This window comes from Xiphophorus maculatus, chromosome 9, assembly GCF_002775205.1.
Source record: "Xiphophorus maculatus strain JP 163 A chromosome 9, X_maculatus-5.0-male, whole genome shotgun sequence".
Classification (NCBI taxonomy): domain Eukaryota; kingdom Metazoa; phylum Chordata; class Actinopteri; order Cyprinodontiformes; family Poeciliidae; genus Xiphophorus; species Xiphophorus maculatus.
Window position 1 is genome coordinate 30,687,226 of NC_036451.1, and position 16,159 is coordinate 30,703,384.

At 42.1% G+C, this 16,159-nt stretch overlaps 1 protein-coding gene across 2 annotated transcripts in view; it reads right to left on the reverse strand.

The window, feature by feature from the left end:
* Positions 1-8,058, reverse strand: part of pik3r3 (phosphoinositide-3-kinase regulatory subunit 3) — a 62,322-nt gene extending 54,264 nt beyond the window's left edge. Inside the window, exons 1-2 of one of the 2 annotated variants that reach the window (XM_023339011.1) lie at positions 7,877-8,058; positions 7,238-7,639 (exon numbers count right to left, since the gene is read on the reverse strand). In XM_023339011.1, coding sequence (XP_023194779.1) covers positions 7,238-7,388 — 151 coding nt within the window. In that variant the 5' untranslated portion in view covers positions 7,389-7,639; positions 7,877-8,058. Of the gene's footprint in view, positions 1-7,237 lie in introns of both variants that reach the window. The other variant, XM_023339010.1, reaches the window with a different exon arrangement.
* Between the last annotated feature and the right edge of the window lie 8,101 nt (positions 8,059-16,159).

The following is a 16,159-nucleotide window of genomic DNA, read 5'->3' on the forward strand; positions in this document are numbered from 1 at the left end:
CCATCTGCTTCAGGACCTCATGACCCCGGGTCACAGGTGGTTCTGATCCAAACTGAACGTCGTTTGAAAGGTCCAGAAGAATCACTAAACAATAACGGAGTCAGAAAATCAAACTGATGTCATCCAGCCACCAGAACCACAGCGTCCACCGAGACAGGCTGACCTTTAACCTTGACCTGCCCAACCCCCAGCAGCCTGACCTCTCACCAGCGCTGCAGTCTGACAGATCCTCCAGGTCCAACCGTCCCCAGAGGTCAACGTCAAGGTCAAGCCTCCAGCTGCGGTTCAGTCCGACAGAACATCTGGATCAGCTCCGGATCCGGGCCGGGTTTTACGGCAGAGAGTCCGTCCTACCTGGAGAGAAAACCAGAGCCTCCAAGATCCAGATGCGATTCTCCGGATTCTCGTCACTAGAAGCAAAACATCACAGGTGAGGTCAGAGGTCAGGAAACCTGGCTGATTAACTTTAGAAGACATGGAAAGGCTTGGAAGAGTCGATTTGGAGCCAGTCTGCGATGAAGGCGCTTCGGTCATGTGACCAACCGTTCTGTACCTCAGAACAGACGTTGGCCTGGCCCAGGGCGGGGACTGGTCCGGTTCTGCTGACCGACCTGGTTCAGGTTCTGCTAGTTGACCTGAGGGACACTCGGAGATTCCAGGACGGTCTCCAGTCTCTGTCCGCACTCCGTCACCGTCTGGCGAACAAGAACAGTTCTGGCAGAAAGTCTGGATGGACTGCGGTCCAAACATGGCGGTGCCTCTGGTAAGGCAACAAAACAACTTTTACATGTTTCTTGAAAGTGTAACTTTATAAGAAAGAGTGGAAGCTCAGCATGATGTGATATTTAGCTAGCTGGATGTCTGAAACGACCGGTGGCTGTTGGGGTCAAAGGTGAGGCCTCAGGCTGGGCGTGGGGGTGGAGTCAGCTGCGACCTGATTGGTCAGAGCGTCTCATGGTCTGGAGTTTCCAGGAAGTGAGGGAGGGACTGACATGTTTTAGAGATTTTCCTCCAGCAGACGAAGCAGCTGATAGCAGAAGCTCAACGTCCTCCATCCCAACCTTCATCCTCCTCCTCTTCCTCAGTTTGACCTTTCTCCTGTTTGTCTTTTAATCTGGCGGTTCATGTCAAGAAACTTCCTGACATGAAATTTTATCTAAACGTACAACAGAGTCGTCAGCATAGAAACAATCCTCTGTCTGAGGAACGCCACAGATCATCTGAGCTTTAAAATGGAGGAAAGTTTCAGCTCCAGAGAAATGAAGGAAACAAAGAAGCAGATTCAAACCGGAGATTTAAACCAGGCAGGACGTTTCTGATCAAATCAAACTAAAAAACTCACAAATTTTCACATTTCTGGACGTTTCTGTTGATTTCAAAAGACGCCGTTAGGACAGAACCTGGAGGAAAACTCAAAACATCAGCAAGGAGGAAGAGGAGGAAGAGGAGGAACAAGAGACGAACAAAAAAACAAGAGAAGAAGAAAAGATGGTTGTTGTTTTCCCTCATCGCTGCTTCTTTCATCGTCTATTGTCCATCAGAGACAAAAACAATCATGTTGCAGACCTGATGCTGCGCTCTGGTTGGTGCAGCATCTCACGCTGTGTGTGTGTGTGTGTGTGTGTGTGTGTGTGTGTGTGTGTGTGTGTGTGTGTGTGTGTGTGTGTGTGTGTGTGTGTGTGGGTGTGTGTGTGTGGGTGTGGGTGTGTGTGTGTGTGTGCGCACGCAGCATTGAGCTGCTAAGTGTTCAGTTAGAAAACATCATGGATGAAATGATTCAGCTGCAGGAGAGGAGAAAAAAGACAGGAAGAAAAAAGGAGAGAAAAATGGAGGGAAGAACAAAAGAAAAAAGAAACTAGAGGAGAAAACTGGAGCGAAAAGAGATGAAGAAAGAAAAAAAGGGACAAAAAGAAGATTTGTGGAAATGGAGAGAAAAAAAAGGATGGAAGAAAAGGAAAATACTGATGAGAAACAAAAAGAGAAAGAGGAAACGACAGAAGAATGATAAAAACAGAAAGATGGATGAGAGCAAAAAACAAAGGATGAAGAAACAATAGAAAAATAAACCAAGGAGGAATAAAGAAAACAACAAACAAAAAAAAGATAGAAAGAAATCGCAACAATAAAAGGAATCAAATTTAAAAAGTGGTAAAAACTTTAAAGAAAAAGAGTGAAGAAAGAATGAAAAGAGGAAGGAAAAGAACCGAGGGGAAGATGGAGAACAATGAGCTGCTGCAGTGACTCTCACAGCCAGCAGGGGGCAGCGCACTCCAGACCAGACAGCTGGTCTGATCAGAGAGAAATACTTTAACTAGGACAAAAGTCCAGAGCAGGAAGAAAACTAGAAACATGATGGATTTATTTGTGGAGTTTTTGCAGCCAACGAGTCCTGGAGGCCGTTAACCACCAGGATCAATCCAGGAGGGCAGAAAGGAAACGCCTAAAACATGCAGGGCAGGAAGGCAGGAGGGCAGGAAGGCAGAAAGGGAGGAAGGCAGGAGGGCAGGAAGGTGAGAAATCCTGCATTAACCGAACATTTTAATCGAGTCCCACCAACAGTTGGAATCATTTCCTTTGTTCCACTTTAGAGTTTTTCTGATAACGGCTCGAATCATCATTCTGATAATTAATCTTCTGCTCTTTCAATTCTTTAGAAAGTTGTTTGTGTTTGATAGAAATCAATAAGACAGAAATATGAAATTCAAAGTTAAAAAAGTAAATAGTTTCATCTTTGTGAACATAACTGCAACCTTCACTGATCTGGTGATGAAATACCTTCCAGAAAAAAACACATAAAACATTTATTCACCTTCTGCACTAAAACTTAAATATTTAATGAAACTTTCTAAACATCCATATCGTCCCTCATTGTCTGATCCTGTTTCTGTTCGTTTGGCGGTTTTTCCTCAGCCGCTTTAACTGCTGCAGAGCCAGACGGGTTCTGGGCTTCATGAGACCCAGAACCCGTCTGGGCTTCAGAACCAGGTCGGCTCTGATCAGAGAAACGGCCTCGGGATTTTACCTTTGGCTGAACTCGTCTCCATCACGGCTGTCGGCCCAGAAACGTCAGACAGAAACCAGGCTGCAGCGCCGCAGAAGAAGTTCAACTTTTTACACCTGATCTCATTAAATTTGGTCTAAACGTCGCAACAAAACCCTCCGAACGGTTCAGACTCCAACAACATGGCCGACATGCTGGCCTCCAACCAACAAGGATGCAGGATAGTCCAGAAAAGTTCCTTCACTTTCCCAGGAATTTGAACCACAAATACATTTTTATAGAACAAAAAGTACATTTTACATTTCACATATTTTAGGTTTAATAAATGATCCCTGCTGTTCACTGAGACGAATCTTCCTTCATATAAACAGATCAGAGTTTTGGTTCAGTTTATTCCTGTATAAAGAGAAATGGACCACTGGAAACGGCCTGCAGTGTGTGTGTGTGTGTGTGTGTGCATGCGTGCGTGTGTGTGTGTGTGTGTGTGTGTGTTGTCAATATAAAACAGAAGCAGACCAGCAGAAACATTTCGACCTTCAGCTGATTTCTGTTTTTATGAATATGAAAGCCTTCAGCGTTTCCCGTTCTTCTTCAGACGGAAACAAATTGATTTATGATCCGCTGCAGGTAACAAACTCGTTCACAAAATCAAAACTGGGAGGAAAAACAGAACAGAAACAAGATATTCTGATTTTTAAATAAAACATTTCAGTCGGTTTCCCTTCAGCAAAAGTTCAATTCTGTCACTTTCATGCTTCACTTTCCTCCGAATCCAGAATTTATTCCACATTCAGTTTTATGTTCCGGGCCGAACCGGAGCGAAGACGGTGTCTGCGTGACTGGATGAGGCGTGATAAACCCGGATTCAGAGCGTTAGCTCAGCGCTAATCCCTGGCTGAGGGACAGGAGGACAGGAGGACAGGAGGACGCAGCGCCACATCTGGAAACTCTTTTTCTTTGTCATTGTTTGGTTGGAAAAAAAACCAAACTCTTTTGGAGTTAGGATGGATAAAAATTGAGAAATCTTTCCAAAGTGATTTTTTCCGTTTTCTTTTGAAACCTCCTCATTGTTTTGTGATGTTTGTGTGAAATAATCCTTTAAGTAGCAGAAGTGATGAGGTTCCTCCTTCATCGTGAGGATGATGATGAGTCGTTGCGTGCTGCTGCTGCATCAACACTTCAGTGAGATTACGATGATAAGCGGTCAGAGATTAGCATGAAACATGAGATTAGGAAGCATGCGACGGATCCATCTGCAGCCAAACGGTTCAGTTTCTGCTTCAAGGTCAGCAGAGGGAGCAGCTTCTTCTGGTAGCCTCAGCTAAACATGAAAACATCCAGAGCAGCTTCCTGTTTCAGGCTCTCACATTTACAGGCTGATTTCCCCCTGACGGTCCGGTCGACCCAGTTCTACTGGAACCAGAACTCCATCATCTGCTCCACCTCCAGCTGCTGTGGTTCTGAGTCAAACCAACCTGTTCCCCTCCTGGCCTGTGGGGGCGCTGCACCAAGAACCACTGAAGGAAACGACACAAAAACCTCTGAAGACACTGAGAGCAACTTCCTTCTTCACCAGATGGAAACAAGATGGAGGCGTCAGATTTTAGTGTTGGAGGATTTCTCTTTAGTCTTTGGCTGAAGACCAGGAGCCATTTCTGCTGCTAGCGCTAGGCTAGCAGGTTAGCTTGTAGTTACCCAGAATGCCCTGCGCTGTAGTTCACTTCCTTCTTTTGGAGCGGGCTCTGGTCCGCTTGACGTTCACATTCAAACTGAACCAGAGTTCAGTTAAACCAAACCCAGACTGAGTTTTGGAGGACCAGAGGTCAGAGGTCGAGTAGCGTTCACACCTCACCAACCGAACCGGACTTTATATGCAGATGGACTGGAGTCGGGTTAAAGCGAACTGAGCTGGGCTGATTGGAGCGATGAGGCCTGAGACTCTTATAGTTCTGACCTGAAAGTTGTTCATAAAAACCATCTGGTCTCCAAACTGAGGCGTTGATCAGCAAAAACTATCCAAACCAAATCCATCAGTGATTTCACATCATTTCTCCACTTCAAGATTCAAACTTTTTTCCCTCCAAGGACATTCCCAGCAGCTCCAGTCTCCTTAAACTGGTTCTGCTGGGAACATTGACAGAGTCAGAAACATGAATATCTGCAGCTTTCATTAGAGCTGAAATGGTTTCATGCTCTGCTCCAGGCGCTCAAACTCATCTGCTGTTTCCATGAAGGAGTTCCTCTGGGTCTGGACTTCTAAATTTGTCCTACAATCTTCATCATGCTCCTCTTCCTCCTGCGGGCTGTAACTCGTCTTTCAGAGCTGCAGCAGCGAGTCGGGCTTTGATGTGAAGCCGTGGAAAAGCTGCTGGGAGATCCAGAGACATTCAGCTGGAGGAGTTAAATAACTTCAGCCTCAGAACGTCAGACACCAACTTTACAGTTCCACAAGTAAAAACCAGGAGAGGAATTATAGAAAATATAATAAACACGTCTCTGTAGCATCGATGCAGACGATACAGAGCATCTACACCAGAACCAAAACACACCAGGAGTCTTTCACCTGAAAGCTTCAGTTAGAAAACCAAACCCTCCATGTTTCCATTCAATCCCCAAACTAATTTTGACACAACTTTAAAAATGTCACAAAAAGAAATGCTAATCTGTCACGTTTGGAGCAAACCGCCTGAAACGCCATGAAGAGATTTCACTTCCAGCTGTGACCCGTAACCTGCTCCAGTCACTGAGACCTCAGAGGAGCAGAACCTGCAGCTGCTCACATGAAACGAACCTTCAGGACCTTCAGGAAATATTAAAGACCGACAGCCTGATTATTAAAGACCGACAGCCTGATTATTAAAGACCGACAGCCTGATTATTAAAGACCGACAGCCTGATTATTAAAGACCGACAGCCTGATTATTAAAGACCGACAGCCTGATTATTAAAGACCGACAGCCTGATTATTAAAGACCGACAGACTGATTATTGATGGCGTTATGCAGAACGCTGTGTTTTCAATAAAAATGTACGTAAAACTTTATCAATTCAACTCATGTTGACAATAATAATCTCCTGGTTGCAACGGATCAGAAAGGAACAAACTCTGAACCGACCCAACAGAAAAACACATTCAGTTATCAGAATAAAACAAACCAGCAGCTAACTGTTAGCATCAGGAAGTCCAGCAGGTCTAACAGGAAGCTGCTGTTGCTACGGTGATGCAGGTCCAGGACCTGCTGGATCTTTAATGATCCACTGTTCATTAAACGGATGATTGTTGTCCGATCCACCAATGACAACAATCTGTCATCTTTAATTTTCCCATAAAATCAGTTCTGATGAGCATTGCCAGTCATATGGGTACAAAATATATGAACCATAGGGGGCGCCAAAATCATGACCAAAAAAATTATTTTTAGTATGTATTTTCTGGATTTAACAGCTGTTTGTGTGTGTAAACTATGTGATCAATAACAAAAGCTGATTAGGCACTCCACACACACACACACACACACACACACACACACACACACACACACACACACACACACACACACACACAAATGGGCTCAATATAATTTAAATTAAATAGAAATCAATTATTGAAATCATCGTCAACTAATCTATTAATCAATTAATTATTAACTGGAGCATCCAGACTAGCTAAAGCCAAAAATTATAAAAACATAAAGAATTTTTAGCTGCAGATTCATCTTTTGCTACAAATGATCAGGATTCACTAAAATAACTTATTAACCTTTAGGAAATAAAGTCTTATTTTTATTAAATATAAAAATTGATTTCTTTGCATCTTTTTATGTATTTTTAATATTGTACAAAAAAGAAGGTTGAACATGTTAAAAGAAAAATCTGTATTTTATCTGATTAATCAATTACTCATCAGAATTATTGATTAATAAAATAATCAATAGTTGGAGCCGAATATGACAGGAAGCAGAAAACAGACGAAGGTTAAAGAAGCAGGTGAGTTTTATCAGGAGATCCAGAAATATTCATGTTCACTAAATAAAATATAAACCTCAGAAAGGTTGTAGTTTTACCTCTGGATGTAACCATGGCAACCAGCATCCTCAGCCAATCAGATCAGATTTCATTTCCTCTCTGCCTTAATCTAGACACCAAACCGTTAGAGTTCAGAACCAGATCCAGGTAACTCCCAGATTGACCTCTGACCTCTGAAGCTTCAGAGCAAACAGCTGGAGCTGAACTCACCTGGAGGCTGCAGGGCCCCCTGCTGCTCCTCCAGTCCGGCTGCAGAGCCACCCAGCGGCAAGGGGGCCGCCGGCGGGACGCAGGGCTGCAGGTTCCGGTCCTCCCCGCTGAGTTCACGGAGCGTCCAGGTCCAGAAACTCCCAGCAGCCATGGCAGAAACAGATTAATCCTGAGATGGAGGAGACGTCCTGAGGTTCCTGAGGTGAAGCTGGAGATGCTTCTGGGCCAATCAGAAGGGTCTAGTCAAAGCCCTGCGGTAGAAACTGATATCCTAAAGTGAAAAGAATCCTGCAGAGCAGAGGAAAGTTTCCGTCATCACTGGTCTGGTCCAGATGGAGAAGCTCCTGCAGACTGAGCAGGAGCAGGAAGAGCGCCGCAGTGCATGATGGGACTTTCCTCCTCCTGAAAAGATAAAGTTCTGATTTCAGCCGGTCAGAGCAGGAACGCAGCGCAAACGCAGCGCAAACACAGCGCTAAACCCGCAAACACACCGCAGCAGCGCCTGCAGCCCCGATTTCTCGCCGGTCCCGCAGACTGGCAGCCCGCTCGGTGCTGATGTCAGAGAGCCCCCCCTCCTGCTGCTGTCTGCGGGAACACCGGCGGCTCGGGGCGGGACGGCTGCAGCATCTGTTCACTCACTTCATCCCGCAGCCGAGCTGAAGGGTTGGAGCTGCGGGGCCGGGAGGAAATGCGGGGAAAGCCGCTTCCTGTGACTCTGCAGCGGCTCGGATTTTAGGAAGAAATCCATTCAAAGTAAAGATGGAGGATCGGAAACGCTGCGGATTAGACCAGAACCTCGGAGGCTCCGGGAAAGTACGCACCTGATGACGTAACAGCTGCGTCATCAGGTGCGTACTTTCAGCCTGAATCTGCAGAAAGACGAAAGGAGGAAGAGGAGGAGATTTCCGCTTCAGGAGGAAGACTTTCCATCCGACAGCTGGAAATCAGACCGAAACCATTCTGGGTTTTTCAGCTGGAACCAGAACCAGAACCAGAACCAGAACCAGTGACTGTTTATAAAATTACAGTGAAAATTAAGAGAAATAACATGGATATTTAGCTCATCATGAGAAAATATTGGACTTTTTAAAGTCACCATGTTATTAATTCATTTATGAATGTCACAGTTTTAAATTAAATATTTATCTTGAAGCTACTTTGAAGATAAATATTTAGCTTGAAGCTAAATGGTTAGCATGCTAGCTGGTTTACTTTGGAATCTGGCTTGTTGTAGCAAAATCTATCGATAAAACTATTCATTAAAATATTAACAACCAGCTCAGCATTCAATGATAACTTCTTAAACTAAAATCACATTCTCTTCACATTTTGTAATTCGGCAGCATACAAATAAAAACTGATTGATCTGATTGATAAAATAATATTTAAGCACATTGTTATGGTCATCTTACCTTCATTCTCTGTGGTCCAGCTGTCCAAGCAGCTTCACAGAGGTGAAGGACAGAAAAACAAGATCGAGAAACCAGAAGCAGCTTTTGACAGAGTCCGAACCGGACTGAGGCTCAGCTGTGGCGATCAGAACCAGAAACCCAGAAACCTGAAGATCAGGAATTGGTTAACATATTAAATCAATGCTTGTGTGTTCTCTGATTTTAATGTGAGGCAACGCTTCCGGTTAAGCAGAAATGTTTGACTGAAAAGCTGATCAAGATTGGCACATTTGGGCCAATCAGAGGGAGGGATTGGTTTAAAACTTTTAATCAACGTAATTCCAGGATCAGTAATTAATTAAGCATATTTTAACCTAAAACTAATTCACAATTCAAAACCCTTTTTTGCTGCTAAATTACTGAATGGACATCTGAGCTCATCAATAAATATATTTATAGTTTTTAATCTGATATTCAGGTTCTTCATCCATCAGATGATCAGAAGTGCTTCAGGAAGTCCTGATCTTTCATGGAGTGTCTTTAGAAATGTGGACTGTGAATGCTAACATTAGCTTTAGCTGCTACATATTAGCATTGAGATGCTATTTTAGGCTAGCGTAGCTTAACTGATCAAATGAACAGATTTAATGAGCTAGGGGCAATCTTCCTTCATTAACAAGGTTTCTATAAAGGGGTGGAGTCTGGGAGAGGGTGGGCGGAGAACAGAAGCTCAAAAATAACGAGATGAAACTCATCAAATTGTTTCTATGATAACACAGCAATCAATCAATTTGTAACTTTTACAAAGTAGATTTGTTAATTCCTTTCAATTTTGAACAATGTAAATACTTTAATTTATTGATGTGAAACTGTCAAATCAAATTAACAGGATTCTCATTTGTCTATGTTTTTTGCCTAAAGTCACATCTTTATCGCAGGGTCCCTGATGGTTTTAGCTGACTTCTGCCTTGGGCCAGCTCCAGCTGGGAGGAATAACTGGCCTTCATCGTGGCCTTCCTGTTCATTCGCTTGAAAATAAGAGGAGGAATAACAATAGTCTGGGTGTTTCAGTTGTGACGCGCGCAGAGAGAGCGGTGAGATAACGAGCAGAACCGCTGAAACTCAGCTCTGCACAGCCATGAGAAGCTGGAGGTGGCGTGGAAAGCTCGCCGTAATTAGTGGAGAGAAAACACACCAGAAATGCCCACATCATCTATAATTCACAATGTTTTCTGATACTGTAACAAGGTTTTCTCTGAGATCCAACAGCTGGAGAAACTTTCCAGCTGACGCGAAGCCGCTAGCGGTGAACTCCACAGATCCAGCTCAGAGGATCGGAGCCTAAAACATCAAACATCTTTATATCATGAATCAAAACAGCAGCAGCTGAAAAAAGATTAGCTACAGGTCATGACACTGAACCAGAAGTGTTGAAGAAGAAAGTCTCTTCTCTCTAGAAACAAGATGGTGGCAAGGCTGAGGTTCACCGAGCTGCTTCTGACCCCTGACCCTAACCCTGGAATCTGGACCAAAGACAAAACTTCTAAGAATCTATTTACATGACAGAGATCCAATAGAAAATTATTGTTTCCCCCATTTTTATTAACAAATTTACATGAAGACGTTCTAATTAGATTCTTTGTTTGCGCAGTAACAGCAGCTACACATCGAAAAGGTGTAATGCCCTCACCACAACACTGGCCGGTGCAATGTTCTTCGAAACTAAGTGCACATGTGTAAAAAAACATTCTATCTGAAAGCCACCGGCATTGTTGCTAGTTTCTTCTTCTGTGGATTGTAGGAAGGAATTATGTTTTGCGTCTTACAGGAGCTAGGCTTTCCCTGACAGAAAAGATCCACTTATTCTGTTTCCAAGACAACGGACATCGGTAGGTTTTAGAACCATTACACTCTGGAACCCGTTCTCAAACTGTGCCGTTGTCAGAGAAAACATTTGCTATTTTTGTGTAAATGTACAAACCCAACTAAACTTATCCATTTTCACCAGAAATTGTTGTTGCGTAAACAGGGCCCAAGACTCCATGTTTCTTCAAATCTGATGTAGTATTTTTGGTTGGAAGACTAAAACATTTTATTCGTTTATAAGATAACAGTGGGGAATAAAATGACAATGTACTGTAAAAAACAAAATAAATTCATATTAGTTGCCAAGACCTTAAAAACAATGTAAATAGAGGAAGACAACTGTTGAAAAGTTATATTTTTATGTATTAATATTTTTGTCATCTTCTTCAGCAATGAGCTAATAAGATCATTCTGGTATTGATTGGTAATGCCTCCAGTCTATACTATGGGGCTTTTGCCTCTATAGAAGTGCAGGAAATCACTTGTTTTTCTGTCTCGCCCATTTTCCAAGGCGTAACAACAGCACTTTGTCATTAGCAAATTAGGAAACCCTGATATTGTGATTTTTATTGACATAAACTCTAAATGTTGACGGGATTCCAGCTGAAAACACAAACCTCTCTCCTCCTGCCAGTGTTTGTGTCGTTGCTGGTATCACAACGAGATGCAAGAGGAAAGCAATGATAAATCTGTTACTAAAGTAAAAGGACAAAAACAGTAACACACAAGTTACTGGATAAGTAACTGTAATCCGATTACTGGGTTGGAATAGATTACATGTTACTGACTAATTAAACTAACATGTTCCTGACGTTACCACCAGTCAGGAAACAAGACAACCAGCGCAGACCCGGATCATTACGTTCGCCTCCATCCTTCCTATTTTTGGTCTCTGGAACCAGAACAGAAGGTTCTGTTGTTCAGGTTCAGTCAGCATCCTATGTCCCAGTTCTGGTGGTGACTGTTGGAACCAACTGAAACAGTCTGATGTTTTACCTCCAGGTGTCCGCTGATCTAATTGGGTTTTTCTCAGGAAAACAGGTCGGAGAATAAAGTCAACCTGCTGCTCTGAACCGGATCAGGACAGATGTTCTAGAACCTGGAAACCAAATGATGAAGATGGTCCGTTTGGAGCAGCAGAACCATTTCCAACTTCATCCTGTTGTTAAAACATGACAGAGATTCTGCTGGTTCCGGCCCATTTCTCCTTCTCTACGACTGAGTGACATAAAGTGAGATAAATAGAGAAGTTCTTCATCTCATATTGAAGACGTGTTGCATCATTTACAGTCTGACGACGAGGCGAGGAGAACATGGAGTCCAGTTTTTGAAGTGGAACGACTTCTCCTTCATCCTGAGACCCACTTTCATCTCCTCCGTCTCCTCTCAGCCTCCTGCTGCGTCCAGCGCTGCGTCTCCGTGGTGCAGATCATTATCACGGCTCCATGCTGGGCCCAGATCACAGCTTCATCCTCTGACAGGAATGCAGAAACAGGCAGGATGGAGCAGAGAGACGGAGGAGCTGCAGCTGGTGGAGAGTTTAAGCATCACAATTTATTCTGTCAGTCAGAAACCTTCAACACAAAGAAGAATCAGCAGAACGTCAACAGGAAGTAACTCTCTGGGTCAGAAACACATCTGGAGGAAACGAGATGGAGTCTGTCAGTCATGACCTGGATGAAAACTGACCTCCACTGGACTCTTCTACGTAAGCATAATCTTATCTTATAAAATAATTATAGGGAAATTAATAATAAATACAGAGGAGGTCCATCTCATCTGAAACATCAGAAACATCTGGAGGAAACAAGATGGAGTTCATCAGTCACAATGAATCTCCACTGGATTCCTCTACCCAAATACCAGAAACCTGAAAAAAATCCAACAGGTAATTTCTGACACTGGTCTCCTAACTACGCACTTATGCCGTTTATAAAGTTACAGAGTGAAAAATGAACAGCAATAATTTTGATTATTTAATCCATTATAAGAGAAAAAATGAGGCTTCATAATTTCACCCTTTTATAAATGTCACAGTTTTAGACTAAATATTAAGTTAGCAAGTCAAACATTTAGTTGACCATTTAAATATTTAGCTCCAAACTGAATGTTTAGTTAGCAGGCTAAATATTTAGCTCTAAGGTAACTAATAGCTTGTAGATAATATTAAGCTAATATTTAGCTTAGAGCTAATATTTAGAGTAATATGAAAATTTACATACCAATAAGTACTATCAGTCTCGCCAGCAGAAGGTTATACAACATTTTGCAAGACCCAGCTTTTATTTTGATAGTCACAGTCCGTTTCTTAGCATTTTGCATATAAAGCAAATATTTAGTATGTAAGCTAAATATTTGGCTAACTCAGAGTTAACTAGATAATTAGCTAGCTCGGAGCTACATATTTAGCTTGCTAATGAAATATTTAATTGAGAGCCAAACATTTATAAATGAATGAATAACATGGTGAAAACGGATTTTAAAAAGTACATTTTTTCTCTTCTAACAGGCTAAACAACCATTTCTGCTCATTTTTGTCTAATTTTACAAACAGCTGCTAACATAGAACCAGATCATTTTGGGGTCACCATGCTGACATTTTACAGTTTTAACATTACAACCGGGTTTGGAGTTTGGTCGGCTCTCAGAGAAAACTGACTAATCAGTGATTGTTCTGGTTCTGCTACATCTTCATCATCTTCCTCATCATCCCCAGCAGACATCACTGCTTTGTCTGAGACAATTCCTCCTTGCATGACGTCTGCTCTCATTTTGATCCTGCTGCCTTCCTGAAGGAGCTTAATGAACCGATTCGTCTGTTCACCTTCAGGTTGGCGTGAGCGGATAATCTGTCACGTTCCTGCAGGAATGATCGTTTATTTTTTATCCTCAGATAATCCCTCATCTCCTCAGATCTGCAGCCTCCTCCAGCTTCTGAGAGCAGAAATCAATACGATTGGCTAAAGTGAGCAGTGACCACACACACACACACACACACAGATATGAAGCTATCATTTGAAACAGAAAAACAGGAAAAGCTCTTGGATCCAGAACTTCACCAGAGCAATAATTCACCTTCTCTGGCTGCAGAACGTCAGATTAAAACTGATTTATTTCTGCTGATAGAATCGATGGAGAACCAGGAAGTTCTTTTAGTCGTTCCTATGTTGACCTTCCAGACCTCTCAGCTCTTCTGGTTCTACAAACCAGAACCAAAACCAGATATGGAGAAGCAGCATTCAGCTTCTATGCACCACAAATCTGGAACTAACTTCCAGAAAACTGTGAAACAGCCAAAACACTGAGTTCTTTTAAATCTAGACTAAAAGCCAACTGGTTATGTTTGCTTTTGATTGGTAATAACTGAATAATTTATCAATAGAATTGAGGCGTATTTGCTTGATGATATTTGACAGAATGTTTGTTGCTGGTTTCACAACTGATGAGTGTCTGATATTTTTATAACATAAAGCACTTTGAACTGACTTCTCGCCGAAATGTATTATATAAATAAACTTGACAGAGAGGACGAGATTTCTCTGTCATTAGCACATTTAGCAGGGAGTACATGAGGATGATTGGCAGTGCTAAGCCCCTCCTCCTGGCTCTGATTGGTTGTTTTTGGTGCATTTCCTCAGACAGCCACAGGAGCTCAGGGAAGAGATTGATCTTTATCAGTCTCATAAACTGTCACATCATGACGACAGTTTTAATAAATATGGAAAAAACATTTTAAAAAAAGATACATTCAGCAGCTGTAATGACTGAAATCATATATAAAACATTTTGTTGATTTGAGCGCGCTCCATTTCCTGCTGGCGGTGGCAGTCTGTGATGGAGAGGGGAAACCCCTTCATTGTTTATTTCTGTGTGAGGAGAAGATGAGGCAGAGATATAATCAGCTGTCAGTTTGATGGAGCATGGGCCTTCTTCCTCCCCCATCCTCTTCCTCAGAGTGTGATTGGGTGAGGATGAGAGGCTGAATGAAGATGAATCACAGCCAGCAGCTTTTCTCTACCTGGAGTTAAGACATGCGCTCCACATCTTCTCTCCGCCTCATGACATCTAGAAGAGAGTCTTGGATCAATACTGACCCTGGAAGTGAAACTTAAAACAATTTTTAACTCTGCAGCTCAAACATGTAGCAGAAAATGACAGTTTGGTTTTTCTAGTCAGATTCAGACTGATAATGAAAGACTCATTAAAGAGCCAGCTCTATGCTTTCCAGACACATGGATCCATTTTATAACACAGTCAGTAACAATGTTACCTTCAGTTGTTATAAAAATGCTATAAATATAAAATATGACTTAAAAGAAATGGGACTTCCTGGTTTCCTGGCATTTAGTTTAAATTTATAAAAGCAAACAGCAGAGGGTATTTCTGAGGTTGTTTCTACATCTGAAATAAAAGTTTCCTGAATCCCACCAGGAGCTCCTCAGGTAACAAAGGAAAGGTGAAAGGTCAGCTCTCCATCGGCTCGGAGCTGCAGCTCATTCCCAGCTAACAGCAAACTGAGCCGGGACACGGAGCGATCCAGAGATCCAGACATAACGGCACCTGAACGGCTGAACTATGTCAGGATGTTTTGTTCTAATAAATCTCATTTTAACTAAAAAGAAAACTTCATTTAAACTGAGGAGTTTGGATCTGGTACCAACTTTGGGTCAAAGTTTTCAGCAAAGATGCAGAAAATTCTTCAGTTCTTGATCGTCATTTTTCAAAATGTGTAAAAATGAATGAATGAAAAAAGAATCATGGAGCTTCTTCCACATCCCAGAGGATTAGAGAGCGTTTATGTGGGAGTGAAGCTAAAGGAAATATAGAGATCCACATTTACAGCCTGACAGCAGAACCAGAACCAAAGCAGAACCAAAGCTGTTTTTTAAGCCTCCATTGTTTCCTGCAGCAGCTGGCGGTGGAAGATTTGACCAACCTGGAGGAAAGCAGCAGATTTCTGGCTGCGGTTGAAAGCTGTGAGTTAATCTGAGGATGGAAGGTCCAAATGGACCAGAACCAACAGCAGAACGTTTCCAGGCTAATTAAGGAACAATCCACTCTGACACATCCACACTCCCACAGGAACGGTTTATTTCACACAACAAAGAAGCAGCAAACAAATGAATCCATTCAGACAGAAAAAGCGACGCGTTTATCTGTGGAACCGTTTGAAAAGTTAAACAGAAATATTCTGATTTATTAAAATGTCAGGAGAAAAATGGGTGTTCATGTTTCAGTCAGATTCTCACCATGTTATTCATAAAAAAGACATAACTGTCATGGTTGAATTCAACTAGACATTTAATTGATATGGCAAATAACAGAACGTAAAACAAACAAACACAAATATTTAGAAATTATAACCACAAAACCAGTGATTCTGATTGTAAAAAATACAAAAAACCAAACAAAAACAGTAATGAAAACCTGGAGCGACTGATCAGAGTGAAAATATGTTGAATAACTCATTTTAAGTAGAAGGTATTGAATGAGACACAGCTAATTATTAATATTTTAGCAGTTTTTTTAAGGCGTTTAGATACGTTCTGGCAGTACCGGCCGTTTGGGAACATTTCTCATCTTAATATGACCCAAAATGAAAACGAGCTTCACGCTGCTTTAACGCATTTATCTGATTTAGTTTTGGTTCGTTTTAAATGAACCA